Source organism: Ovis aries, chromosome 24, assembly GCF_016772045.2.
Source record: "Ovis aries strain OAR_USU_Benz2616 breed Rambouillet chromosome 24, ARS-UI_Ramb_v3.0, whole genome shotgun sequence".
In the NCBI taxonomy this organism is placed as follows: domain Eukaryota; kingdom Metazoa; phylum Chordata; class Mammalia; order Artiodactyla; family Bovidae; genus Ovis; species Ovis aries.
The window spans coordinates 38,455,421-38,480,347 of NC_056077.1; the positions used below are offsets into that span (position 1 = coordinate 38,455,421).

The 24,927-nt window shown below is 49.3% G+C and overlaps 3 protein-coding genes across 7 annotated transcripts in view; 2 read left to right on the top strand and 1 right to left on the bottom strand.

The window, feature by feature from the left end:
- The first annotated feature begins 48 nt into the window (after window positions 1-48).
- Window positions 49-7,937, top strand: AIMP2 (aminoacyl tRNA synthetase complex interacting multifunctional protein 2). Of its 2 annotated transcripts, none has more exons than XM_027961104.3 (4): window positions 49-173; window positions 4,454-4,660; window positions 6,491-6,722; window positions 7,408-7,937. In XM_027961104.3, the coding sequence occupies exons 1-4, from the start codon at window positions 159-161 to the stop codon at window positions 7,794-7,796; spliced, it is 843 nt and encodes a 280-aa protein (XP_027816905.1). In that variant the 5' UTR covers window positions 49-158; the 3' UTR covers window positions 7,797-7,937.
- Window positions 7,934-24,927, bottom strand: part of EIF2AK1 (eukaryotic translation initiation factor 2 alpha kinase 1) — a 25,545-nt gene continuing 8,551 nt past the window's right edge. Inside the window, exons 5-16 of one of the 4 annotated variants that reach the window (XM_027961734.3) lie at window positions 24,245-24,344; window positions 23,599-23,679; window positions 22,863-22,962; window positions 22,271-22,328; window positions 21,623-21,950; window positions 20,311-20,422; window positions 19,038-19,145; window positions 18,059-18,159; window positions 12,262-12,376; window positions 11,942-12,024; window positions 11,254-11,487; window positions 7,934-8,874 (exon numbers count right to left, since the gene is read on the bottom strand). In XM_027961734.3, the coding sequence (XP_027817535.1) occupies window positions 8,743-8,874; window positions 11,254-11,487; window positions 11,942-12,024; window positions 12,262-12,376; window positions 18,059-18,159; window positions 19,038-19,145; window positions 20,311-20,422; window positions 21,623-21,950; window positions 22,271-22,328; window positions 22,863-22,962; window positions 23,599-23,679; window positions 24,245-24,344 (1,552 nt within the window). In that variant the 3' untranslated portion in view covers window positions 7,934-8,742. Of the gene's footprint in view, window positions 8,875-11,253; window positions 11,488-11,941; window positions 12,025-12,261; window positions 12,377-18,058; window positions 18,160-19,037; window positions 19,146-20,310; window positions 20,423-21,622; window positions 21,951-22,270; window positions 22,332-22,862; window positions 22,963-23,598; window positions 23,680-24,244; window positions 24,345-24,927 lie in introns of all 4 variants that reach the window. The other 3 variants (XM_027961733.3, XM_027961736.3, XM_027961735.3) reach the window with 3 other exon arrangements.
- On the top strand, window positions 13,325-17,156 carry ANKRD61 (ankyrin repeat domain 61). The gene is made up of 3 exons (XM_004021055.5): window positions 13,325-13,721; window positions 14,502-14,599; window positions 16,063-17,156. Exons 1-3 carry the CDS (start codon window positions 13,362-13,364, stop codon window positions 17,006-17,008), a joined length of 1,404 nt encoding a protein of 467 aa, XP_004021104.4. The 5' UTR covers window positions 13,325-13,361; the 3' UTR covers window positions 17,009-17,156.

The window sequence follows — 24,927 nt, forward strand, 5'->3', positions numbered from 1 at the left end:
CGTCGAGATAGCAGGGGCCAATTAGAGCACAGAAACTGCGCTTTCCCGAAAGCCCGCAGCCCGGTCGGAAAGGAGGTGGCAGCAGACTGTCGTAGACTTGGACTGTTTGTGAGCGTTCGTGTCTCTCACCTGCCACCTTCCTTCCTTTGCTTCCCAGGATGCCGATGTACCAGGTAAAGCCCTATCACGAGGGCAGCGGATCTCTCCACGTAGAGCTTCCCACCTGCATGTACCGGCTCCCCAACGTGCACGGCAGGACCGGCAGCCCGGCGCCGTCCGCCGACCACGTGCAGGTAGGAACGCGCGGCCCTTGCCCCGCCCCCCCCCATTTCAGTGCGCAGGCGCCAAGGCCCCGGCCCAGCGCCTGCCGGTGCAGTGCGCAGGCGTCAAGGCTTCGGCCCCACCGCCTTGCCTGTCCAGCACTCAGGCGCCCTAGCTCCTCCGAGGCGCTGAGCCGCCGCCCTCTTGTTCAGTGCGCAGGCGCTGCCGCGCTGGTCGGCGGAGTTCGGGGTCTAGGGTCCGCGGGTCGCCCCAGGTCGGGACCGTGCGACCTGAACTGTGTCGAACAAAACCGTGGCGACTAGACTCGATCGCCTATCCCCACCCCAGCCTCACGCGCCCGCCGGCCTCCGAGTGACCATAACTTTTACCCATTGGAAGATCTATCCCATCTTTTTTTTTCCCCTCCGCTTAAGACTGCTTAGACTTTTTTTTTTTTTTTTTTTAAACCAAATTCTACCCACAGAAAAGTGAGGAATACATCAGTGGCGAGTTCTAAGGAATCGTAAAGCGAATCCCAGGGTCACCCATTCAGGGCAACAAGTCAGCGCCCCCACTTAAAACTTGCGCGGTCATTGTGTCCTGCGTTTCTCTCTTGCTTTGTCCCCTGGGTGTGCGTCCCTGGACAGTGGGTCTTGGTGTCAGTGGGAGCCTTCAGTGCGTGCCCTGCGGTGTCTGGCTGCCCCTTCTGAACGTAATTGGAAGAATCGCTTTGCTGCATGAGAAAGCTTCGCTTTCATCCTCTGTGGTTTACTGCTCCTTGGCGTAACTGTGCCGCCAAGTCTTTATCCATCCCACTGCCCACGGGCGTCTGCTGGTTTTCTATTTTAGGCCATTATGAACAGTTCTGTAGTGAATATTCTTGGACAAGAGCAGACATAGAGTACATACCACGGACATGGGATTGCCGACTCAGTGGGCTGGTCCATATTCAGTTGCTTTTCAAAGCGGTCATCCCAGTTTATGCAGTGTAGGTGAGCTTTTTTTTTTTTAAAGAGATTCATTTTATCTATTGATTTTTAAATTGTTTTTAAGAAATATTTGGCCGATGCTGCAGCACAGGGGTTCTTAGTTCGCCGGCCAGATTCGAACCTTTGCGGCCTGAAGTCGGAGTGCAGAGTCTTAATCACTGGCCTGGCAGGGAAGTCTGTTATATTTGTTTTTTAATTCCGGAGCTATGTGAATTTCTGGTGCTGGCACCCTTCCCAAAGCTGGTTGGGAGTACAGTGACATCTTCATATAGTTTAGTTTAGATCTCCCAGACCTCCAGATCAGTTCAGCACCTTTTCATGTTTATTGGGCATTTTGGTTTTGCCTCCTTTGTAAAGTAACTGCTCAGCTTTGACTTTTTTTATAAATTGCAAACACATCTTAATTTCCCTGCAGGAGAAACTTTTAGTCCATTCTGACTCAGATGAGTGAATAGAGAACTTTTGTGATTCGTTTTCCCTGTCATCCTTTGTCCCAAGAGTTTTCTGCCTCGACTGTAAGGGAGGTGGTTAGTTTAGTTTGAAAGCAAATAACACAAGTGTTGTCTCACTGCAGAGCTGAGGCAGTGATGCAGGTATGGTCCAGTGTCTCCTTACCTGGAGGTCCCCATGGAGGCATACATACGGTCCAGGGCCTCTCAACTGGACAGACTCATGGAACTGAAAAGGAAACCCCAGAGTGGGGAGCATCACATCTCTTTTGAGACCAAGTCCTTTTTTTTTTTCTTTTTTAAAGTCTGCTGCCTGGCTTCCTTTGGGCATTTAACTGTGAACTTGCAACCTAGAAGATAATAACCTAGCAGATGATAGCAATGCGGATAGATAATTAGAAACCTAGCATCTCCAGGGGAAATGAGAGCAACTCAAAGAATAAACGACTTCTAAATACATGTAGATAACACACATGGATAAACACAACACGCCAAGTCACAGTCTAGCCCGAGCAAGCAAAACAACAGGCCAGCGTTGGAAAGAGTGGTAGGTTTGAGACCTCTGGGGGTCCACTGGTTAAGACGCTGCCCTCCTAATGCAGTGGGTATACAGGTGCAGTCCCTGGTTGGGAAACTGAGGTCCCAAATGCCACACGGCAAGGCTTTAAAAAAAAAAAAAGGCAGATCTCAGGTTCCTCAGATGAAGCTATGTTGGACTCTTGATCACAGACCATGTTCCACATGTAGTACTGGGTCCAGTCTTCAGTGAGTGTCGATGGATTTTGAATACAGTAGGTATTCCGCCCCTGGTCGGGCAGGGGCGCTATTGCCATATGTAGAAATGAGCGAAGCTGAGCACAGACAACGCGCGCACACAGGCTTGATTACAGGCCTGGAAATACTACTCAGGAGGACTAATACTGAGTAACCTGAGGATGTCACACAGGTGGTGGCCTCACCGGTCACATATTTTGCCTACAGACATTTCCGGTCAGCGCCCCATTATGTACTTGGCAGACTGAACTCTTTATTCTTCTTTATTCCACCGAGACCACTGTCATCTTGCATTTCTCTGCTATGTGATCTTAAACAAGAGCGGCAGGCAAGGGAGCTGAGAGGTGGAGATCCAGCCGCAGGGTAAATAGGCAGTAACCTGCTGAGAGCTGGGGGAGGGGTGTTACAGAGGGAACTCCATGAGGAAAAGCCCTGGGGCAGGTAGGGGCCTGTGCGTTTTAAGACCCAAAGGACAGTGTGGCCTGTTTGCAAAGAGAGGGGGAGAATGAAGGGAGAGGAGGTAGCCAGAGGACCAGCCGTACAAGCTCTTTATCAAGCCAGGTTAAGGACTCTTAGCCTAAGAGGTTGTTTTGCTTTCCGGCCACTATCCTGGGGATGGGCAGGAGGGATGGATCAGAAGGGTGCCAGGTGGAAGGAGGCCAGGTGGAAAGTGGTGTCTCAGATTCAGGCGGTGACTATGGAGGCAGCTTATGAGCCACTAGATTCCAGAAAATGGACAGCAGCTGATGATGAATTGGATATTTGAGGAGGGCAGTTATGAGCAACGAGGGGAGGAACGCAGTGTTCCTTAAAGTCACCAGCACACAAATGTGAGCAGGCGCTCTTCCCACACTCACGTACGGTGAGCCCATATTTCTATAGACTCAAGGTCATGGCCTTGATGAGCCTTCTGTCTACTTATGAGCATCTTAACTCATGCTTAAGGGGTCCTTCTCTTGATTCAAATGAATTATCTTTTGTGAGAGCTTGAGAATCTAGACTAGAAATAGGCTGCATATTGTTACTACTGGGAGGCTTCTCACTATTGCTTTTTAAATAAGTATGTAGAGATTTATTCCCAGCAGATATTGTGTTAGTCCAACTCTTTGCAACCCCACGGACCGTGGCCCGCCAGGCTCTGTCCATGGGGATTCTCCAGGCAAGAATACTGGAGTGGGTTTCCATTCCCTTCTCCAGGGGACCTTCCCAACCTAGGGGTTGAACCCAGGTCTCCTGCATTGCAGGCTGATTCTTTACCATCTGAGCTACCAGGGAAGACCTCAGCAAATATTACTAGTTACTTAAGGTATACCAGTCCACCAACAGGCAAGAAAGATGCAGAGATTCAGTGAATGAAGGATGTGAGTATTCCCTGTTTATGAAGTTATACATTTCAGCAGTGAAGAAGTTCTAGATAATTCTAAGGTAAGGGAGTGCCAGTACCACCGCAAAAATGATTCGGGGCACAGATCACACACACACTGACACACACACACACACTACCACCACCACCCTGCCCACCCCGGATATACTTCCAAACCTAAAGACACTTTGTTTAAGTTGTGTGTGCCCCAGTTTTCCTTCCATTAGTATAAATTATTGATCACATTCTTATTGCCACCCCCCGTCTTTATTCTGTTCATTTACGTAAAGTATTTTGAACTAGTTTGATAGAAGGAACAATCTGTGTGTGTTTTTTTCTCATTCTCTGTTTTTAAAGACTTAAGTGCCTGAAATAGGAGCCTTACAATTTCAAAGTGGTTTTCAGTCGCAGCATGGTTTGTTTTATAGCATTTGGGGATTGATTTCAGGACCTATGGGACTGCGGAAAATGAGATGATCCTGCTACTTCATTTTGATGTCTTTTGAAAGGCAGGAAGTTTGATGAATTCATGGAACTAAGTAGAAGGCAAGTGGCCAAGTTTAAACAGAGTGCTTTGCCATGAGAGGAAATGAATGTTCTGATGTTGGTCTGTTTAGGAAGCCTCAGACCCGTCTCTTCAAGCTCTTGAGTCCCGCCAAGATGATATTTTAAAACGTCTGTACGAGTTGAAAGCTGCGGTCGATGGTCTATCCAAGATGATTCAGACACCAGATGCAGACTTGGATGTAACCAACATAATCCAGGCTGACGAGCTGGCTGCTCTGTCAACCAGCACCGTGGACTTAAACGCCATGCTCGGACAGGTAAGTTCATTCAGCAAGCTGAAGAACATCACAATGCTGGGTGGTGGTGGGTGCTGGAAGATCGTGCTAGTGTGACTGAAGCCCCAGTTTCCACATTTTCAAAGACGGTACACAAAGCACATTCTTTTTTCCTCTTCTGATTGTACCTGCACGGAACAGATGCTTGAGCTGAGTGAAGCTAGGCAAGCGCTAATGCAGCTCTGCCGTTCTGGATGCAGAGGAGACTGGGAGGACCCTTAGGCAGAGGAGGGGCCCAGGAATCCCTTCTTCCTGCCACTCGTGGCAGCTCCGAGCAGCCTCTGAGCCCTGGGGAAGCAGCTGTTGGGTGGCTTGTCGTGCTTCTCTAAGTTTCCCCCAAGTCAACCTTTGTTCCTTGGGAAGGGCCTGAATTTCAGAGCTTTGGCTGCCCAGGCACAGATATTTCACCAAACCTTCTGTAGTTTGTTGCCGAAAGCAAGTCACTGTCTCATACCTCAGACATATTTTGCTTAAATCCATTTGCTCTATTAAAATTCAATTGCTGCAGCTGATATAGGGAACAGTTCGATACACAGAGAAAGAACATCTTGTTAACAACTGGGTACAGAAGAGTTCGCCCCAAGAATCCCCGCTAGCACCACCCCTAGAATTGACAGTAGAAATGGTCCTGCTTGAAAGCCTAACAAGTGAGGCCACGCTGCAGTGTCTGGCCCAGAGCTGTTTTTGAAAACATGCGTCCCTCTGCAGTCAGTGTCCCTTCATCACCCAGTTCACGTTTGCATGAGACTCCACCCAGCTAGTCCCCCGAGAGCCAGTCTGCGTAGGGGATAAATCGGTGAGCACAACCGTGTCGGGTGTCCCAGGGCCGGAGGGGCCTCCCCGAGCTCACGGTGCTTCAGATGAATTTTGATACTGCAGAAGGCAGGGTCAGGTAACACGATACATTTGGAGAAATGGAGAGCATCCAGTCGAGGTCCACGTGAAGAGCGTCAGTCAGGAGTGACCTGGCCAGACCAGAGGCCAGATTGTGGCAGGGCTGTGGACAGAAAGCTGAGCCATTTGGCCTCTGCTGTACCGGATGAGTTCATTCGTTACGGAGTGTGGAAGCACAGAAATCAGACAGTCTGCATCTAAAAGGGCAGGGCATGTCGTAAATCACCTGTAATTAAGTTTAGAAAACAAAAAGGCAGTGCGTTCCAGCACTCTAATTCAGTCTCCCTTAGCCAAGACCCTCTTCCTCAGGGCTCTTCTGTGCTCAGTCACTCAGTCATGTCCAAGTCTGCGGCTCATGGACTGTAGCCCACCAGGCTCCTCTGTCCATGAAGTTTCCCAGGCAAGAATACTGGAGCAGTTTGCCATTTCCTACTCCAAGGGACCTTTCCAACCCAGGGGTCAAACCCATGTCTCTTGAGTCTCCTGTGTTGGCAGGTGGATTCTTTACTGCTAAGCCACCTGAGAAGCCCCAAGGGGCTCCTCATTGGCACATAAACCAAATTGCTGTAGAAACTATATACGGTTGAGCGTTCAATTTAGTAAAAGGAGTAATTGCATGTGTTTAACTGTCTTTTTAACTTGGGGAAAAACAGAAGTGTCCTTCCCACCATGTTGTACTGACTTGATGGTAAAGTCACTTGTTTATGGGAGCGTCCGTGCGGGGCTGGAGGGGCTAGGGTCACTGCCGTCCCCAGTTCTCACCAAGCTGAGAGCCGCAGGGGCCCCCTCCTGCCTCAGCTGCGGCTGGGGTGTCGGCGGCATCCTCCGGGAGGTGACACCTGCTCGAGCGAGCCTGGCCGGGTTCTGACTCCCGTTGTGGGGCGGGTTGCTGCCCCGTGGCGGTCTGCCGTTCCCCAGGACCACGGGGCGCTGAAGGACATCGTGATCAACGCCAACCCCGCCTCGCCGCCCCTCTCCCTGCTCGTGCTGCACCGGCTGCTGTGTGGCCACTACAAGGTCCTGTCCTCAGTGCACACGCACTCGGCCGTGCGGAGCGTGCCGGCCAACCTCCTCCAGTGCTTCGGCGAGCAGACGAGGCAGCAGCCCCGCCACGAGTACCAGCTGGGCTTCACCCTGATCTGGAAGGACGGTGAGCCGTGGGATGAGCTGATGCCCCACCAGGTGAACAGGAAGGGGCTGGGGGTGCTCCTCGGCCGTCTGCCCTCAGGTCTGATCCTCTCTGAGTCTGGGAAGCCCCTGAGGGCTCTGCAGGAGCAGAGGCGTCCTTACCCAGAGATGCGCTCCATCCTCAGGGGGCTGCCGCTGGCACGTTCCAAAGCCTGTCATGATGTCGGGGGGGTGAGGGGGTGGGGGGGGGGGGGCGGGGAGGGACACTGGCATTCTGTCCCAACAGACGTGACCTGATGCAGAACGGCAAGGCGCCTCTCCAGTCAGGCTTCCCAGAGGGACATGAGCCCATGTCCGTCCCGTGAGGCCTGAGAGTCAGGGCCAGGGCGGCAGGTCGTCTCGCTGGTACAGGAGACCCCTGGTTCCCAGTCCTCATCACCAGATCCTGGGGTACAGGGCCGGGAACAGACGGTTGGAGGTCCTTCCAGCTTGAATGCTGTCATCACCAAATACCAGAAATGGTTACTTGATAATATAGTTGGCACTCTTTTAACCTAAACTTTCTTGAATATTAGCAATCTTTTAAGTACCACTGGGTGCATGACTGGCAGGGCCCCCCCACTCCACCCCCCACCCCCCCACCACACCGCAGGAACACGTCTCTGGCGATGCCGCCCTTTCTGACATCTCGTGTTCATTCCTTTCAGTGCCGAAGACACAGATGAAGTTCAGTGTCCAGACGATGTGTCCCATCGAAGGGGAAGGCAACATCGCCCGCTTCCTGTTCTCGCTCTTTGGCCAGAAGCAGGATGCTGTGAACTTAACCCTCATAGATAGCTGGGTGGATGTAGCTATTTTCCAGCTGAAAGAGGGCAGCAGTAAAGAGAAGGCCGCCGTGTTCCGCTCCATGAACTCTGCCCTCGGGAAGACCCCCTGGCTCGTGGGGGACGAGCTCACTGTGGCCGATGTGGTGCTGTGGTCCGTGCTCCGGCAGACAGGGGGCTGCGGGGGGACAGCACCAGCCAACGTGCAGAAGTGGATGCGGGCCTGCGAAAACCTGGCCCCTTTCCACACCGCCCTCAAGCTCCTTCAGTGAAGTTTGGCCGCTCATCTTCACAGGTTTTGATTTTAAGAATGGTGCTGTTTCGTGCCTATCATTGGTAAAGGGACTCGTACTAAAATCAAAGCCTTTATTTAGGCCAAGGGTCAAGTATCAATAAAAGCATCACATACTTAACTTGTGGTTTTCATTTTATTTAAAATCCATGGACACTGTGTGCGATATACCATGACAGCTGCCAGCAACGCGTCGGGGTACAAACAGGAATGGCACGTTGCTGCCTTGAGGAATGTAGGTTTGGGGGACGCCGGTCTGTCAGGAGAAAGCCCATGGGAACCACGCAGGGCAAAGGCAGGGATGCTGAGCACGCAGCTGCCCGTTGATGGTTTGGGGACAGAGAAGCACAAAGCTTTGAAGGGGGTGTGGGTTTTGGGGTGATGGCTGGGTGAAGGTGAAGACAACAGGAACAGGCTGGGTGACATGCACCATGCCACTGGCTGACGTCTTGTAGTGAGTCGGGCAGTAGTGTGGAGGGCCGGGGGGCCGGCAGCTATCGACTCAACAGCCCAGCAAGGCCTGGGCTCTGGCAGAGAGAGGTTCAGAGCACACCGCGTCCCTGTGGCAGAACATTCGAGAGGAGGATGTGGTCATGGCTGCGCTCAGAAGTGCTGAGGAAGCGGCCTGCATTTCATGGTCAGGGGTTGGAGGGATGGTGATATTAAGGTAAGAAATCCAGGAGAAGGAGCACACGGGGCAGAAGGGAAAGATGATAGCAGGTTCGTTTCCAGTTGTCTCACGTGCAAAATGCCAGCCTTAAAAGGCACTGTCAGAACCTCACTTTGATGAGTCCTGTAGAGGATTCCTACATACAGTTAAGAGTTACACCAGCTACACCCTAGTAAAGGTTGAAAATTCACACTCCAGTTGACTGTTTCGGTTGAAGAGTTTTAAGTCCACTTTCCTGTTCACAGAGCCCTTGCGGCTAGACGGGCACGCCCCCGTCTCTCATGTCACCCTTTACCCCTTTGTCCTGAGAAAGGAGACTCAGCTGCTTCCTTAGTTCCTGAATTTCTTTCTCTTGCTCGACTATCTTCATCTGCAAGGTGAGATTAACCTGTGAAGAGAGAATTTTAAGCTCCACTGCCTCAGGTTCTTCCCCTACTTTGAAACATACAGGCTGCCTCTGCGCAGTGCTGACGCACATGGATTCCAGTTCCCACGGCTTACTATGCATCACCCAGCCATGTGGTGAGCGTCAGTTACCCAGGTACAGTGACTGACTGCCCGAGCACTTCAAGTCCACAGCACGCTATGTGACCCACCATGCGTCTCCTGATCGGGGACAGTGCTCACTTCTCTAGGAAGCCCTGGTGGCTGGTCGCCGAGTGAGTGAGTCGGTTCACACAGTGGCGCAGCCACACTGCCTCCCGTTTCCCACTGAAACACCCACTGACGTTTTTGAAAGAGGGAATCGGCCAACAGATACGAAGGTGCAGCCAAGCAATGAGAAGGGACGGTGCTGGAAGTGAAAACCAAACACGCAGCATCCCAGACAGGACAGCTGATGCTGGGGCTGCAGATCACGCCACCATCCAGTGCCGAGTGAGGGCGGCTAAAACGAAGAGGACGCAGACGTCCCCAGGAAAGAACCCCTGGGGACAGATCCCAGCATCGAAAGTGCCCAGGACAAAATGCCAGAAGCTGATGCAAACTTGGCAAGCAGGGTGACAAGTCACCAGACGAAAGGTGCTCACTCTGTATCCTAATCACGGGATGAGATGAAGGCGGGCACTGCTCAAACTACTGGAACACTTTAATGCTCCATTGTAGTTTTATAACTTTTCATGTCTGTATACATCTCTAACTAGATAATGAGAGAGTTTTAAACATTTTGACAAACATTTTTAAAGGTCAAGGAGTAACTGTTGGCTTTTTCCCATCAGTGATTATGCTGTGAGCTCCGTGTGGTCATTTTCACAGCCCTGCACTACACAGAGTGCAAAGTGAGGGCCACGGGTATAAACAGATGTATCTGTGTGGAGGTGTGGAAAACAGTTCTACCAAGAGAAATCCTTACCATTAGTATCAAATAACAATGGTTTCCACTCACCATCCTCACGGGGAGTTAGAAAATCCCCTCCACACGAGGAGATCACACTAACCACCACATCTGCTCCTTTCAGAGGCTCAGAGAAAGCCACTGCACCTGCCTGCTTACTGTTCCATCTAGTAAAATTCCCTGCTTTGACTCAAAAATGAATAAGCCTGAAACAGGAGACAAACCAACTAACCAGCTGCCAGTGGGTCCCCAACTTGTGAGCCTCAGAACCCCTTGGAGGGCCTGTGGAAGCACTCACGGCAGCCCCTTCTCCCGCAGCTTTTGTTTTTAACAGGCTGGTGGGGGAGGCAGGGGGCTCCGAGAATTCTATCAAGTTGGTGGTGATTTTACCCACTGGTGCAGAGTCTGCTCCCCGGAAGCAGCATGTTCGCACACTGCTGCCTACATGCTGGAGGGAAGGCCCTCGGAGACCTTGTTACGAAGCAGGTCGGGGGCGCAGAGCCCCGGAGCCCGTGTTTCTAATGAGCTCCCAGGTGAGGCTGCTGCTGCTGGCCAGAGGACCCACTCTGAGTAGCAAAGCACCAGAGAACCTGTGAGTTTCTCTCTGAATCCAGACTTTTTAAGTCTTGGAAAGTTTCTGTTCATACCCGTGAGTGAAAACACCAAGTTGGGAAGGAGGGCGGGGAGGGGCTGCCTGGGGCAGCGCCTGCTCACGGGAGAGAAGGCCAGACTCCCGCGCCCGAGCACTGAGCGCTCAGGCTGGTTAAGGAGGGCCTGGCCAGCCGGGCCGGCTCCCCTGGGCGCCCCTGCTGTCCTGGGTCCCCCGGTGCGTGCGCCTTTCTGCTGTGCGCTCAGTCATGCCCGTTTCTTTGCAGCCCACCAGGCTCCTCTGTCCATGGGGCTCCCCAGGCAAGACTGCTAAAATGGGTTCCTCCGGGGGATCTTCCTGACCCAGGGATCGAACCACTGTCTCCTGCACTGCAGGTGGACTCTACCACTATGCCACCTGGGAAGCCCTTCTACCACTACACACTTCATAACAGTTCATAACAGGCCACATAGCACGGCTGGGAAGGAAAACCAAAGCCTGACAGCAGGGTGAGGCTCGGAACTGGAGCCCGAGGGGACCACCTTCAGCGCGGACAGCGGGCAGCGGTCACCTGGCTTGCCTGACAAGTGCGCCACTGGAAGCGCTGAGAACGGGTTGAGATATTTCGTTTCTGTAACCCTTATTCTAAGCTCAACTGCTCTTCATGAAATGGGATTCACAATTTAAACCATGTCTGGCCACTGCCTCTCTTGGCTTGGCCCACCTCTTCCTTGAGGTGCTCTTTCTCTTCTTTCAATAAACTTGTTTTTGCCATGGGAAAAACAAAACAACAAGCTCCATGTTGGACCTCCTGTTTTCCCCAGTATTAAATAAGTCATACATACATTTCCAGAATTTTGGAAGAGCTCACTCTGCAGCAGCTGGATGGCGGATGGCCTCTGGGCTGAGTTCTTTCTGGTTAAGTGCTGGATGTACTTGGCTTGGACGGGGCACCTTTTACTGAGGGCCTCAGGGATTTGTCCGGTCCTCAAACCTGTTAAAACGTGTGCTCGCTCCATTTCTGTCCCAAATGGCTGAAAGAGCTCCAGCAGGATCACGCCCAAGCTATACATGTCTGACTGGAAACAGGGGAGACGGTCATTGAGTAGTGGAATACACAGTGACATCTGTGACACCCATGAATTTGAAAACAGTTGTTGACTCCCTAAGTCATGTCCAACTCCTTGTGACCCCGTGAACTGCAGCACGCCAGGCTCCCCGCCCTTCACTGTCTCCCGGAGTTTGCTCAGACTCACGTCCATTGAGTCGATGATGCCGTCCAACCATCGCACCCTGTCCCCCCCTTTTCCTCCTGCCCTCCCTCTTCCTCAGCATCAGGGTCTTTCCCAACGATGCAGTTAGAAAGTGAGGCTTTTCCACTAGGGCCGTTTGATCTGAGAGAGAATCTGCCTATCTCGCTCCACCATCTCCAGAATCACGTGGATGTCAGAGCTTCCCCTGCATGTACTGTACGTCCTGTTACTTCCGACTACAGGTAAACCCACAAACTGGGTAAAGGGGAACCAGTCCTACCTTGGCATCATACTCGGATCCCTCCAGCTGTTCGGGGGAAGCGTACAGACACGTACCCACTCTGGAGGTGTGCGTTGGCGCCCCTGTGATTTGAAAAGTCAAAGATGAAGCCTGGCAGGGTTAGCACCGTCCACGTGAAGACCCCTGACCCTGAGCAGACACTGCAGCTCCCAAGGGAACGGTGCTGCTTCTTAAAAATCACACCTTTCCTATTAAGTCTTTATGATTCTCTTTAAATACTGACAGTGTCCAACCGTGTCTCTCTCTCTCTTTTTAATGTAAAAACAAACCAACAAAAACCATCACCAAAACAAACTTACTCTCCCCATTTGCACTGCCCCAGTCTGTGTTTTTCTGGATGATGTCTGCACAGGCCAGGCCAAAGTCTCCTATTTTTACTTGGTGATCAGGGCCATGAAGGAAAATATTTCTGGGCTGTAAACAAACACAATACGTCAATTCCCTGGTGTTCTAAAACGAACAGTGAAAATGAGTAGATGTTGAGACTTCTCACCTCAGGAGTCAGCAGCCCTTCATGAATCAGCAATGAGAACAGTGGCTCTCAAACTCGGCCACACTGCACCGCGGAACCGGAAACAAATCTCAGTGTCCAAGCCACTCCCTGGACTAACAGAATTCCAGGGGGTGGACACGGGCACTGACATTGGTTTCAAGTCCCCAGCTTCTACCATAGAGCATGCTTGTACACAAGCACACCTTAGCCCTGCTGAGACCTCAGAATCACTGAAGCTTTTAAAAAACTACTATCCTTTCAACTAGTCAAAGCTGTTGATTTTTCTTTTCTTAATGAAAAAAAATAAAGAAAATTGGTCTTTTTTTTTTTAAAGCTCCTAGGTGTCTCCTCTGTGTCAGCCAGGGCTGGGAACGACCGGGCCACACTCTGAACGTATACATTTTGCTCTGTCGAAGCAACCACTGCAGGCCCAACAGGTTTCCCTTGGAGCTACCCCTAGACCAGTGCGAAAACACCCCTCTGCTGGAGGCGGGAGGAATTCCACTGAAAACTAAAAAATGCTCAGGTTAAAAGTCAAGTTTTCTTAATTTCAACATAGTCATTTGTTTGGAGGCTTCCCTGATGGTTCAGTGGTTAGGACTCCGAGCTTCCAAAGAAAGGGATGTAGGTTCAATCCCTGACTGGGAAACAAAGATCCCACAGGCCTCATGGCCTGGACAAAAAAGTTTTATTTGAATGTGTAAATTCCCCTATTTTAGCTTCATCAGTTTTAACAGTAGCTGAATGGGAAGAGAAAACATAAAAGAACAATCTTATGTACAAGATGACACTCTGAGTAAGTTTTTATGACTGAGCAGAAAGTCCTGGAAACAGCGCTTCTGTTGGCACAACAGATACAGGAACAGGTGAAAAAGCTGGACTCTGAGGTAAAAATGCGTCGTGTTCATGGATACGATTCTCAGCAGTTCTAGGTCAGTTCTAGAACTGAGCTGGAAGAACCCCAGAGAGTGGGACTCACCGATTCTGTACTGCACCTTCCCTGAATCCCTAGGTTCCCCACTGGAAGCTGTGCTCATGGGAAACATAACCAAGAGAGGCAACGAGGGGCGGGCAGCCGATGGGCCCAGGGCTCTGGAGGGCGGCACAGTGGCCACGCTGCACGTCCAGCTCTGCGAGGCCATCATGCGACAGGACTGCACCGCGCTCCGGGCCCTGCTGAGGAGCCACCCCGTAAACCAGCCCATGACCGTCCCGGCCAGCTCCACGGGCTACAGCCTGGCCAACTCCAGGCAGTTCCTCAGCCAGGTACTCGCCTCCCCTGCCCGCTCACTCAGTGCCCTCAGCATGCCCCGGGCCAGGCAGTGTGCCCCGAGCCGTGTCCTGCCGAGTGTGAGCAGAGGCGGGGCTCGCCCGGCTGGGAGAGCCTTCATGTCATCCTCTCAAATGTGCCAAGGCTACATCTGTGCGCTGGAATCACTTCTCCCTTTCTTACACATACTTTTTTCATTGTCTGAATTTTTATACAATGAGCAGTGCCTCTACAATTTAAGTCACCCTCTGCCTTAATCTCGCAGTCATGCTGTAAGGCCACTACATACATCTTTTTTAAGAACTTCGGTAAACAGCTCTGCTAATCATCGACAACATAAGTGGCATTAACTTGGAAACCCTGAAAATGCAGAATTTACTAATGATACCAATGACTTTGGCAAAGCTGTAAACTACACAGAACCTACCTGGCAATGACCTCTGGGTTCATTTAAATTCGAAGGGACTTGACAGCAATTACCATTAATTCTACACAATGAGCGCATCACAAGAAAACGACTTTCAAAGCTTTAAGTAAATTGTATCTGCTCCCCTGGTAAATCTGCATTAATGTAAAATACAGATTTTTTTATAATACAGAATTGACTAGCGTGGGGTCATTTAAAACAAGCAAAAGAAAAGGATACTTTCAGTGCAGATAGCAGAAAAATACTGAATTAAAGAGATTCTAAACATAATTAATCCCTTTGAGGGGGATTAACACAACTGTTATTTCCAACTACACTGGGCTACTTGTAACGTACTTCTTCCCCCAAGGAGACGCTGTCCTTCCCCCCCATCCACCTGGCAGCCAAATACCTCAAGGCGCAGAGTCTGCTTTGCCTGCTGGAGCGTGGGGCTGACCCGGAAGTCCGGTAAGTTACCGCGACGGGCCGCCGTTTTGAAAATATGAATAAATGAGGACACATAAGATTTCAGTGTCCTCTTCCCGGTCCTGTCTGGACTCATCCATTCCATCAGGGACAGACTACAGGTTACCTACCACGTTTTGAACAAACCAGTTTCTTTACTGACTAGAGATCCTCTGAAAAACTGGAAATAATTCGAGAACACAAGTCAGTCAGCCCTCTTAATGCAGCGTGAGTATTAAGTGCTCAGCAATGGTTTGTGCAAAATGAAGTCCCTGGTCACAGCCCTCAGGGAGTTTAATGACCCAAGTTAGATAGGAGAGACAAGAAAATAGAAATAGGCAGAGATTTTCTTGGAAAGAAGTTTATCCTGCTTCCCAATATATCTTCACCACCTAAACCAAGGCTGATACTTCCTAAGTGTCCTATAAATACCATCTGAATGAATGGAAGAAGTACACGGTATAAACAAAAGTAAAGCCCCAAATCCTGACCGTGCTCCGGAAAGGCCCCCAACCCATCGTGCCGTCACCCTCCCCCATGAGCCCCACCGGGGTCTGCAGACCTGCCCACAGGCCTCCCAGGACTGGAGCGGCAGCTCCCCCACCCCTCCACCGGGACTCCTCAGTATACCTTCCTCGCCTTGGGTGGGGCGCAGATCTCTGGAGAACTCTGCCCACCAGCCTGTTTAGTAGCTCTGTCGGCTTAACCCTTCCACATTCGACTGGAAGCTCTGCCAGGTGGGGATGCTGCTATTTCTCCACTTCCCTGTCGCAGGGCTTACGTTAAATCCACACAGGTGAACTCAAAGTTATCCAATTCCAGGGGAGTGGTCAGATGTTCCTAAGAGATCTTCCCCTTTCCCTGCCAAAATCACGGAGTTCTGAAGGCAATTGTGAGAGACTTCAGTAACGGAGACGAGAGCTGATTTGTCAAACCTTTGCTTGGCCTGGGGTGGAGCAGGTTCTGAGAGTGAACTCGAGAGGCAGCCCCTGCCATCCGCACGTGGGTGAAAATGCCAGGTTAGAGGAGCAGGCGCGGGGCCACCAGGGACTGAGTCAGCAGGCGCCCTGGCCCTTCACGGCTCACTTCAGTGGGAACCCCTGGATCATGCAGGAGTCCGGGCGGTTTTACTAAATGGCTGCTAACTCTGCACACTCCCCTGGGGAGGCGCTGGGACACAGAGGTAACTGAGATGCAGCCTGGAGGAGGCCACGAATCTAGCAGGACTTGCAGCTGACACAAGCTATGACAGGAAGCTGAGCCCCTCTGTGCTGTGAGGCATACCACCCTGTCCCCTCAGAATGCTGCAATACCCCAAGAAAGTAAAGAGCAATGCAGAGTGTCAGGCCCACCTTTCGGGTAATCACGGGGGACTATCTAATTGTTTCCCTCGTAAGCCACAGCTCGCCCCCCCAGGCCATCCCCACTGTGAGCTGAGTGTAACCTGCCCTGAATGCCTATTCCAGGGACACACAAGGCTTCACCACCCTGCACCTGATGCTGCTGAACTGGCCCATCACCTCGACCACGTGGACGAAGCCGAGGAACAAGATCCAGATGATGCTGACAGACATCCAGAGCAACGCCGTCCTGTGCCTCCGCATCCTGTGCGCGCACGGGGCCCAGGTGAATGCTCGGGTGGACAGCGGCCACAGGCACTGCCCGCTGCACCTGGCCACCATCTACGGGACCCACTTGGTCCTGTCCATCCTGGTGCAGAACGGGGCCCAGGTCAACGCCCAGAATGGGTCCAGCATGACGCCCCTGCACATGGCTGCCGACATACTCAACAAGGAGATGATGGAAACTCTGATTGCCTGGGGGGCCAACGTCAACTGCGCCATCTCCTCCACAGGCAACACGGCCCTGAAGCTGGCAGTGTGTACCGCGTCGAGCAAGGCCGGCCGGCTGCTGGCGGCAGGCCTCGGCTGCATTCGCCTACTCCTGGTCCACGGGGCCCAGGTCAACGCCCGGGACCATGACGGTCAGGCCGCCATCCACGAGGCGTGTTTCGGAGGCAGGGAGGTGATCATCAACCTCCTGCTCGAATTTGAAGCCAACGTGAACATCTTAACAAGAAACGGGGAGTCTCCGATACACATGTACCTCCAGCGTGGCTCCAACATACGAGACACGGCCCTTCTCGCCAGGCTGCTCTTCCGCTCTTACCCTCTGAGGCTGACCGACAACCAAGGAAACCTACCTGCGGGGATCCTGCTCCCGGAATTCCACCTCCTAAGGGAAACCCTCCTAAAGCTATCTCAGAAGCCCTTATCCCTGGAAGACATCTGTAAAAGAAACGTCAGAAATATTTACGGGGAGAAGCACAAACAGCTTTTGAGGCGGCTTCTCCCGGGGGAGATGTGGAGCTCTGTCTATGGCCATCATGACTTAGCTCAGCTCCTGAAATAAGCCCTCCAGGCTGCACAGGGCCACAGGGCTCCAGTGACTCCCTGCCCTTTCTGGCTAGACGTGCGCCCAAATACCTACACCGTCACCTTATACAATGTACAAACTACTGGTTCTTAAACCTTTTCAAAAAATAAAGTGATCTGCACAGTAACTGTTCCTTCCTAAACAGTCTTTTAAGAGCATTTTCCAGGATTTAACTTTTGCCCCCAAAAGGTAAGTAAATTAATTTAACTGCCAAAAAAGGAGGGCTTCTCAATGGCTCAACAGGTAAAGAATCTGCCTGCAATGCAGGAAACATAGGAGACTGGGGTTCAATCCCTGGGTCGGGAAGATCCCCTGGTAGAGGACACGGCTACCCACTCCAGTATTCCTGCCTGGAACCCCACGGACAGAGGAGAGCCTGGTGGGCTATATTTAGTCCAAGGGGTTGCAAAAGAGTCAGACATGACTGAGCAACTAAGCACACCAAAGCAGTAAATATATATTTTTCTCTTTTTTTGGCCACGCCAAGTAGCTTGTGAGATTTTAGTTCCCCAACCAGGAACTGAACCTTTGCCCTTGGCAGTGAAAGCATGGAGTCCTAACCATTGTACCACCAGTGAATTCCATTTTCTCTCTTGACAGTCTTTTATCAAAAATTGGAATAGTTACTGCAGTTTTTTAAAACAGCAGAAAAAAAAATTCCCATGTTAAATTTCCTTTAAGAGGAATAATTACAGAAACAGATTTTACCTCCAAGGCAGGAAAAAAATGAGCATTTTTGTCGGCATGAAATATCTTTAGCAAAATGAGTTATATTCGCACTCAGAGCACCCTCAGTATTAACACCTGAAATGAGCTAGAATTTTTGAATACCCAAAGATTATTCCTTTTAAATTTCCCTTCAAGGTTTCATGTTCCAGACCTATGGAACGATGACTTATGTAACACAGACGTAAGGATAACCTCCGAGGTAAACGAACAAAGGTACACAACCTCATTTAATTTCATGAACCGATACCCAAGGCATCCCAGTAAGCAGCTGTCAGTGGCTGAATCTCCCCCACTCACCTTCAGATCTCTGTGTACAATCCCCATGTTATGTATGTAAAACACACCTTCCACCAATTCCTGAAAAATCTTTGTTGCAACACTGGCCATAACATAAGGACCTTGAAGTTAAAAAAAAAAAAGTTTCACTTTTCTAATAGTTTTTCACTCATTAATTAATATCAAAATGTAATGAATGCAGTTACAAATACATTAACATGTGACACCGATACAACATTCAGATTTTCAGCACTTCCCTAAGGACTCATTTCCCAAGCAGAAGCTGTGAAACCAACTGCTCACAGGGCTGGGGTGAACCACGCTCCTCCCACAAAGACGAGCCCACAGCATTACAATGTACACGAGGAGGACGAGGACACATACAGCTCCTGGGGGCCCTCGATACCCCAGGCGCCACCGCCCGCGACTGCGCTGAGCAACATCTGGAACGCTCTAGGTTCATGGGAGACAGGGACACTGAGGAGCTACTGGAGAGACGTTACATCTCCTCCTCTCCGCTGGAAGCCAGCCTTAAGATTCTGAGTAGGCCAACTAACCTGTGTTTTAGTCCAAATAGAGGGGCCCAGTTTCATTAGGAGTGAATAGCAAATGACTAATTATACTTAGTTGAGTCTTGGCCTAAAATCAAGTCGTTCACATCCCCTATTTTGATAACCTATTATGATACAGTGAATCTCAACTTTGGACACACGTTAGAACCAACAAGAGAACTTTCACAAAACAGACCAAAGGCCAAGCCCTAACCAAGACCAACTATATAAAAGTTATTGCTGTGGGCCCAGACAACATCCTTTTTGAAAAGGATTTCATTTTTTAGAAAAAACAGTCTTAGACTGACAGACAAACTGAGGCAGTGCCCACTTACCCCACACCCAGGCTCCCTGTCATCAACACCTACATCAGTCTGGTGCATTTGTCGCAATTAATGCACCGATCCTGCTAAGAGTCCATGGGTTATTCAGACTTCCCTAGTTTTTACCTAATGTCCTTTTTCTGTTCCAGGACTCCATCCAGGACACCACATTACATTTACTTGTCATGCCTCTTGAGGGTCCTCTGGTCTCAGACTTTTCCTGTTTATGATGACCTTGACAGTTTTGAGAAGGATTGGTCAGGTGTTTGGTAGAACATCCTTCAGCTGGGATGTGTCTGTGTTTATCTCGTGATTAGACTGGGGTTATGGGCTCTGGGGAGGAAGACCACAGAGATACCCTGCCCCTCTCATCAGCTCTTCTCAAGTGCACAAACTAGCAACATGAGTTATCACTGTTGATATTGACCTTGACCACTAGCTTAGGGGGTGTCTGCCAGGTTTCTCCCACTGTAGACTTATTCTTGTTTATAGACATGTGTTTGAAAAGTTCCCCCAGGTAATTTCAATGTGCAGCCTAAGTTGAGAACCAGTGTGGTAATATTTTACAAACGTTAACCTAACAGAGTTATTTCTAGAGGATATGCTAGAACTGTGGGGCGGGGAGGGGTGGGGGTACTCTGGATCCTGAGGGAGACAAACTCCTGACTACATACCCTTCTGTAAGGGTTTCTTTCAAGGTCTCTTTTTGTAAAAGTGTCACATTTTCAGGCTAAAAACCTAAAATAAAATATTTAAATTTTTTCCCTTAAAAACATTTTAAAGACCTTTTCTATCTAAAATCCCTAACCTAAATTCTAGCATATTACTCCTGTGCTGGGTGCTCAGTTGCTCAATAGTGTCCGACTCTTTGTGACCCCATTGACTATAGCCCACCAGGCTCCTCTGCCAATGGGGACTGTTCAGGCAAGAATACTGAAGTGGTTTGCCATGCCCTTCTCCAGGGGATCTACCCAACTAAGGGATCAAACCAAGGTCTCCCGCACTGTGAGCAGATTCTTTACCATCTGAGCCACCATATTACTCTTAAATATTAGCAAACTATGTATCTATGACAGTGAATATTACTCGCTCAATCGTGTCCAACTCTTTGCGACCCCGTGGACTGTAGCCCACCAGGCTAATCCGTCAATGGAATTCTCCAGGCGAGAAAACGAGTGGGTGGCCGTTTCCTTCTCCAGGGGATCCTCCTGACCCAGGGATCGAACCCGGGTCTCCCACATTGCAGGCAGATTATCGTCTGAGTAACTTCTAAGCAACCTACTTGTTTCTAAAACTGTGATTTTCCTCCCCCCCCCCCCACCGTCTCAAGCATCCAGAGGCAGAAGACAACCTGCCTGCCACTCCCGGCCAGGCCCTGGGGCACGCCCTCCGTACTCACAGGCAGCCTCGTCCACACTCTGCCGGGCCCGGCCGTCTCGCTCCGCGATCCAGTCCCACAGCGAGAGCTCACACAGCTGCATCTGGATGTGCAGCATCAGGCGGTACTGCACCTGGGGGGACACGAGCGGGCTCTCGTCGCAGGTTCGCTCACAGCGGTCTCGAGAGGACAAAGGCTCCCCACCTGCTCGAGGCCAAGCAGCGGGCTATGGGCTGCAGGCAGAGGCGCTCGGACAGACAGGCCTACCCAAGAAGCCTAGAGGCTAGTGAAGGAGACAGGGGGAATAGAGCAACACTGGAGACGGGGTGTCATCACTGAGTGGGCGGAGGGCAGGCCCAGCTGGGCTTAGGCAGGCGGCAAATGGAAGAAGCTCTCAAATGTAACAGAGGCCATGGGCCCAAATCTGTTCAGTTGGCTCTCAAGATACAGTTTTTAAAGCTAAGATAGAGTACTGGACTGACTGTATGGCATTCCACCACTCTATGGATACCCCAGAGTGTACACACTCTTTGTTTGACTTCAGCGGAACAGAAATTAACCATTTGTCTAAGAAAAAAGCAACAATTAAGCTCACTGCAGCCCATTCAGGAAGATTTTCAAATGTATTACAGAGCAATGAAAGGATTTCTGATGAAAAGTCTCTCACACTCAACTCCTGTAAAATTCAGGGGGACCTACTCAAAATTTTGTGCATCGAGAATACGTGCACAGAGCCTCGTGTTCCTGGACAGCCAGAATTAATTCTATGTGGCTATATGGATGGTGTCTCAAGTTTTATGATCCCAACATGACGGATTATGTGTAGACCCTGTTAATGTTACTCGAGCACGTGGGAGTTTCACCAGCATTATCAGTGGAATCCTAATTAGTGTAATAAGACCCTGAAAGATGACCAGGTGACCCCACTAGGATGGTCTTCTAAAGTCAGGTTCCAAAAGACAGAAAATCTTTCTCCATAAATACATTTTGACAGTATGAAGCTAACATACCACAGAAACAGAGCGTGAGAGATCATTTCTATCCCGAGGTGTACATATGAAGTGTCTAGGGAAGGAAAGGGCCCAGGCAAGGAGGTCAGGAAAGGGCGAGCGTTAACTGAGGGAAAAAGGGGAGACCAAACACAAGGGCCACAGGTTAGGAGGGACACGAGAAAAGAGACAGACCCCGAGGTCAGGAGGGCTACGGGAGAGACAGGGAGGAGAAGCCGGGGAGGGAGCCAGCCTGGGAAGGGGGCGCCCGGATCCAGCCACAGGGCTCCACGCCATCACCACCGGGAAACGGCAGATCGGCAGGTCCTGGGAGAGGCACCGACCTCTGTCTGCCCCAACAAGTTGAGGTTTGCTTCAGAAGACTCCTCAGTGGATGCGAAGTTCTCCTCCGGGTCAGAGTTATGCTGAAGCGGCAGCCGACGCCCAACAATGGGTCTGGAAGACCCATCAGCCACGTCACTTTCGCGGAGCTCAAGTGATGATTCGAAGTCACCAGCATCTCTGGAGACGACACTGGAGCTGTAGTTCACCAATTCATTATTCTGATTGTCTTCAACACCAGGTTTTCGTATGGACTGTTCTTCTGAGGTGAATTCGGCAAAAATAATGGATGAGCTGTTACTTTCGTCACTTTTAACATCATATTGAGCGCTGCAGGGAGAAAAAAAAAGTACAGATAAAAATCAATGTAAAAAAAGGTCAAGAGTACCACCTCAACTGTTCCTTCCAGGCTGCATGTATATCTTACTGGTAAACTAACAAAAAAGACAGCCACTCTGTCTAGCAGTAGTAATTAAAAATACTGACAGGAAACACTTGAGAGGAAAAAGAAAACAGTTTAACATTTTGTAATGAAACTAAGCAAGAAGAAAGTCTAAAACACTCCTGAGTGCCTTGGTTGCAAAAGGCAACCCAAGGAGGTGACAGCAAGTTAACATCTACTACGTGAAAGGACACAGCAGCCCACGTACCTGGAGTCTTTCTGGTCGGAGATCACTTCCAGGGACGGCAACTGAAGAGAAAGTCTATCTGCTGAAGAGAAAAGAAGAGTCTTCAAAGCTGCTCAGTTTTCTAATTTATAGTCGAAGGCAGTGCTAAGATATGTAACTAATACCAAATGAGAATACAAGATAAAAAATGTCATGACCTTCTGGCAAAGTGCAAATACAGCGAGCTTAGTCAAATGACTGGTGGATTTTAGGAAAGATAAACAGAGCTGTTCACCTATACAAGGGCTCAGTGAACTCAGTGGGCAGGACCCAACAGTAAGCATTTAAAGCTCTGTGGGCCCCGGGGGCTCGGCTGCCACTATGCCGCTCTGCTCTGTAGTGCCAAAGCGGTGGCGGAAGACGCACTCCTGTGAGCCTGGCTTCTACACACTTTACTTATTGGCAATGAAATTTGAATTTCACATAATCTTTACAAAATATGCTTCCTTTGATTCCTTTTAACTCTTTAAAAAAATGTATATCAGCTTGTGGGATGCGCAAGAGAGGCAGGCCAGATGTGGCCCGTAGGCCAAAATTCACCAGCCCTTCAACTGTGTCTCCTAAAGCCGCTCACCTTGCCTGTGGGCCACGTGAACATGTTCTATCCAGGCCGTGTGATAGCCAACAATATTAGGATGCTGAAGACCGGCCAGCACCTTAACTTCCCGCAGGACCTGGAGAAGAAATATACTCAGAGCTGACTTCTACTGACAAATCTGTTACATGTGTCTGGTGTCAAATATGACTTGTTCCCTCTGTACAAGGAATCTAAACTATCTTAAAATGATGGGGATACTTCTGTGCGAGAAAAATGCAGTTGCTTAGCAACTAAAAACCTTACATGCATATGGTACTTTACACTTCCCATGGTTCATACATAATCATTCTCTCATTTCATTCCTTCAAGTCCAGCCCTCCAAGGTAAATAAACCATATTTGTCACCGCTATTTCAAGGGCAACAGACAGAAGTGGCTTAGAGGACTAGGTCATTTGCTCAGGACCACCCAGCATCCCAGGGAGGAGCTGGACCTGAATTGAGCATCTGTGTTTTTCCTAAGAAGCCCGTTACATATTATATATAAACAGTTTACTTAAAAAATTAACTTCCCCAGCAATGACCCAGAAATGTGGTCAATCTGAAGTGCCTATAAAAAAATTAAGTCTTGATGTTTATTTTACTGTAACACAATCTTAGTAAATTGTTAATCCATACCACCTACTATTTGCCAAATACACACACACACACAAACTCTTTCAAAAGGACGTAAATACTCAATTATTCAAAATAAGTAAATGTTTAAAATCATACCTTCATGCAATCTGTTTTAGTTGCACCCTTAATCAGGATTTTTTTAATTGCATAGTACTGACCATCTAATTTATTCCTGACCTAAAAAAGTAGATGAGAAGACAAAGTAAACTATACCATTAAATTCCAACTGAATAAAGACAGTTCTTTTCAACTTGACCTTAGATAATCCAAACTAGACAAAGAGATAAAATTATACTACAAAGTAATTTTGAGTCCTCTTAACTACCTTTAGGGAAGTCAGCCGTAGTCAGCCAGGCTAAAAGTTTTTTCAAGTACTGAGAATGTCGTGGTTCTGAGAGCTGGACTGAGTCCAGCTCCTAGAAGCTCTATGTTTGAAGAATGGGGATGTTCACAAAAAAGCTCTGTGAAAAACACAGCAGCATAAATAACTGTTTCAAGTAATACATTTTTAAATAAAAACCATAGAACAAAACTCAAAACGTTTCCAGACTCCCCCTAAATCACCAACGTGGTTAGGATAAACTTAAAACCTGCCCACATCCCTAACAAATGACAAATCTTAATAAAAGAAAATATACTATTTCTGGAAATTTCCTTTGAGCACTTTAAATGGCAATGAAAACATCTTCAAATACAATACGTTGTTTAGAGTAGAAGTCAGAATGAATATGTAGAAAACCACCTTGTATACTCTTCCGTATCCACCTTTTCCTAAGACGGCTAGCTCTTCAAATTCGTTTAAGTAACGTGAAGTCTGTGCTTCAAAGGCTACTTCCCTTGCTCTGAAAGTTAAACATAACCAATCAGTCAATACCAAAACATGAGAGAACCACGACATTCCAAGATAGGTCATGCTCACTGTATTACTGCCCTGGGAATCCCCTAAGCTGGAATGGTTTGGAAAGGATGCGCTAAAATGAAACTCTCCATTCTCTATGAAGAAAGCCTCTGCTAATAAACAAATCAATAGCATAGCAGAGAGAGCAGAGACAACTTTAACCTAATTTTAAGTATTTTATCAGCAACTAGTATTCCAATTAGAAATTATTATTGTTTTAAAACAGGAATTCTAAAGATGACTAACAGGCAGCAGCTGACTAGTTGAGTTTAGTGACAAATTTACTTAAATTTCTTAATGGTTCAGAACAGTTACAGGTTTTAAACTAGCATTTCCTCCATGAAGTTGAAATTCAGTGGTGTTCCCCTGACAGGGACTGGATGTCAGTGCTCTGAATTAAGGGCGGGGCTTATAGAATCCCTAAGGAATTGGGGGGGAGGTGTCAAGAGAATGAGAAATCTTACAAAGCTTTTAACTTTCATGAACTACCCTAACTACATTATTTTTAATCCCCATACTAATTTCTG

Excerpts from the sequence above, each read along its gene's own strand:
- ANKRD61 (XM_004021055.5), top strand. The coding sequence starts at position 13,362 with ATGGATACGATTCTCAGCAGTTCTAGGTCAGTTCTAGAACTGAGCTGG. Across the intron at positions 13,722-14,501 it reads CCAGGCAGTTCCTCAGCCAG|GAGACGCTGTCCTTCCCCCC; the intron begins GTACTCGCCTCC and ends TCTTCCCCCAAG. Across the intron at positions 14,600-16,062 it reads GGGGCTGACCCGGAAGTCCG|GGACACACAAGGCTTCACCA; the intron begins GTAAGTTACCGC and ends TGCCTATTCCAG.
- AIMP2 (XM_027961104.3), top strand. Across the intron at positions 4,661-6,490 it reads TAAACGCCATGCTCGGACAG|GACCACGGGGCGCTGAAGGA; the intron begins GTAAGTTCATTC and ends GCCGTTCCCCAG. Across the intron at positions 6,723-7,407 it reads CACCCTGATCTGGAAGGACG|TGCCGAAGACACAGATGAAG; the intron begins GTGAGCCGTGGG and ends CATTCCTTTCAG.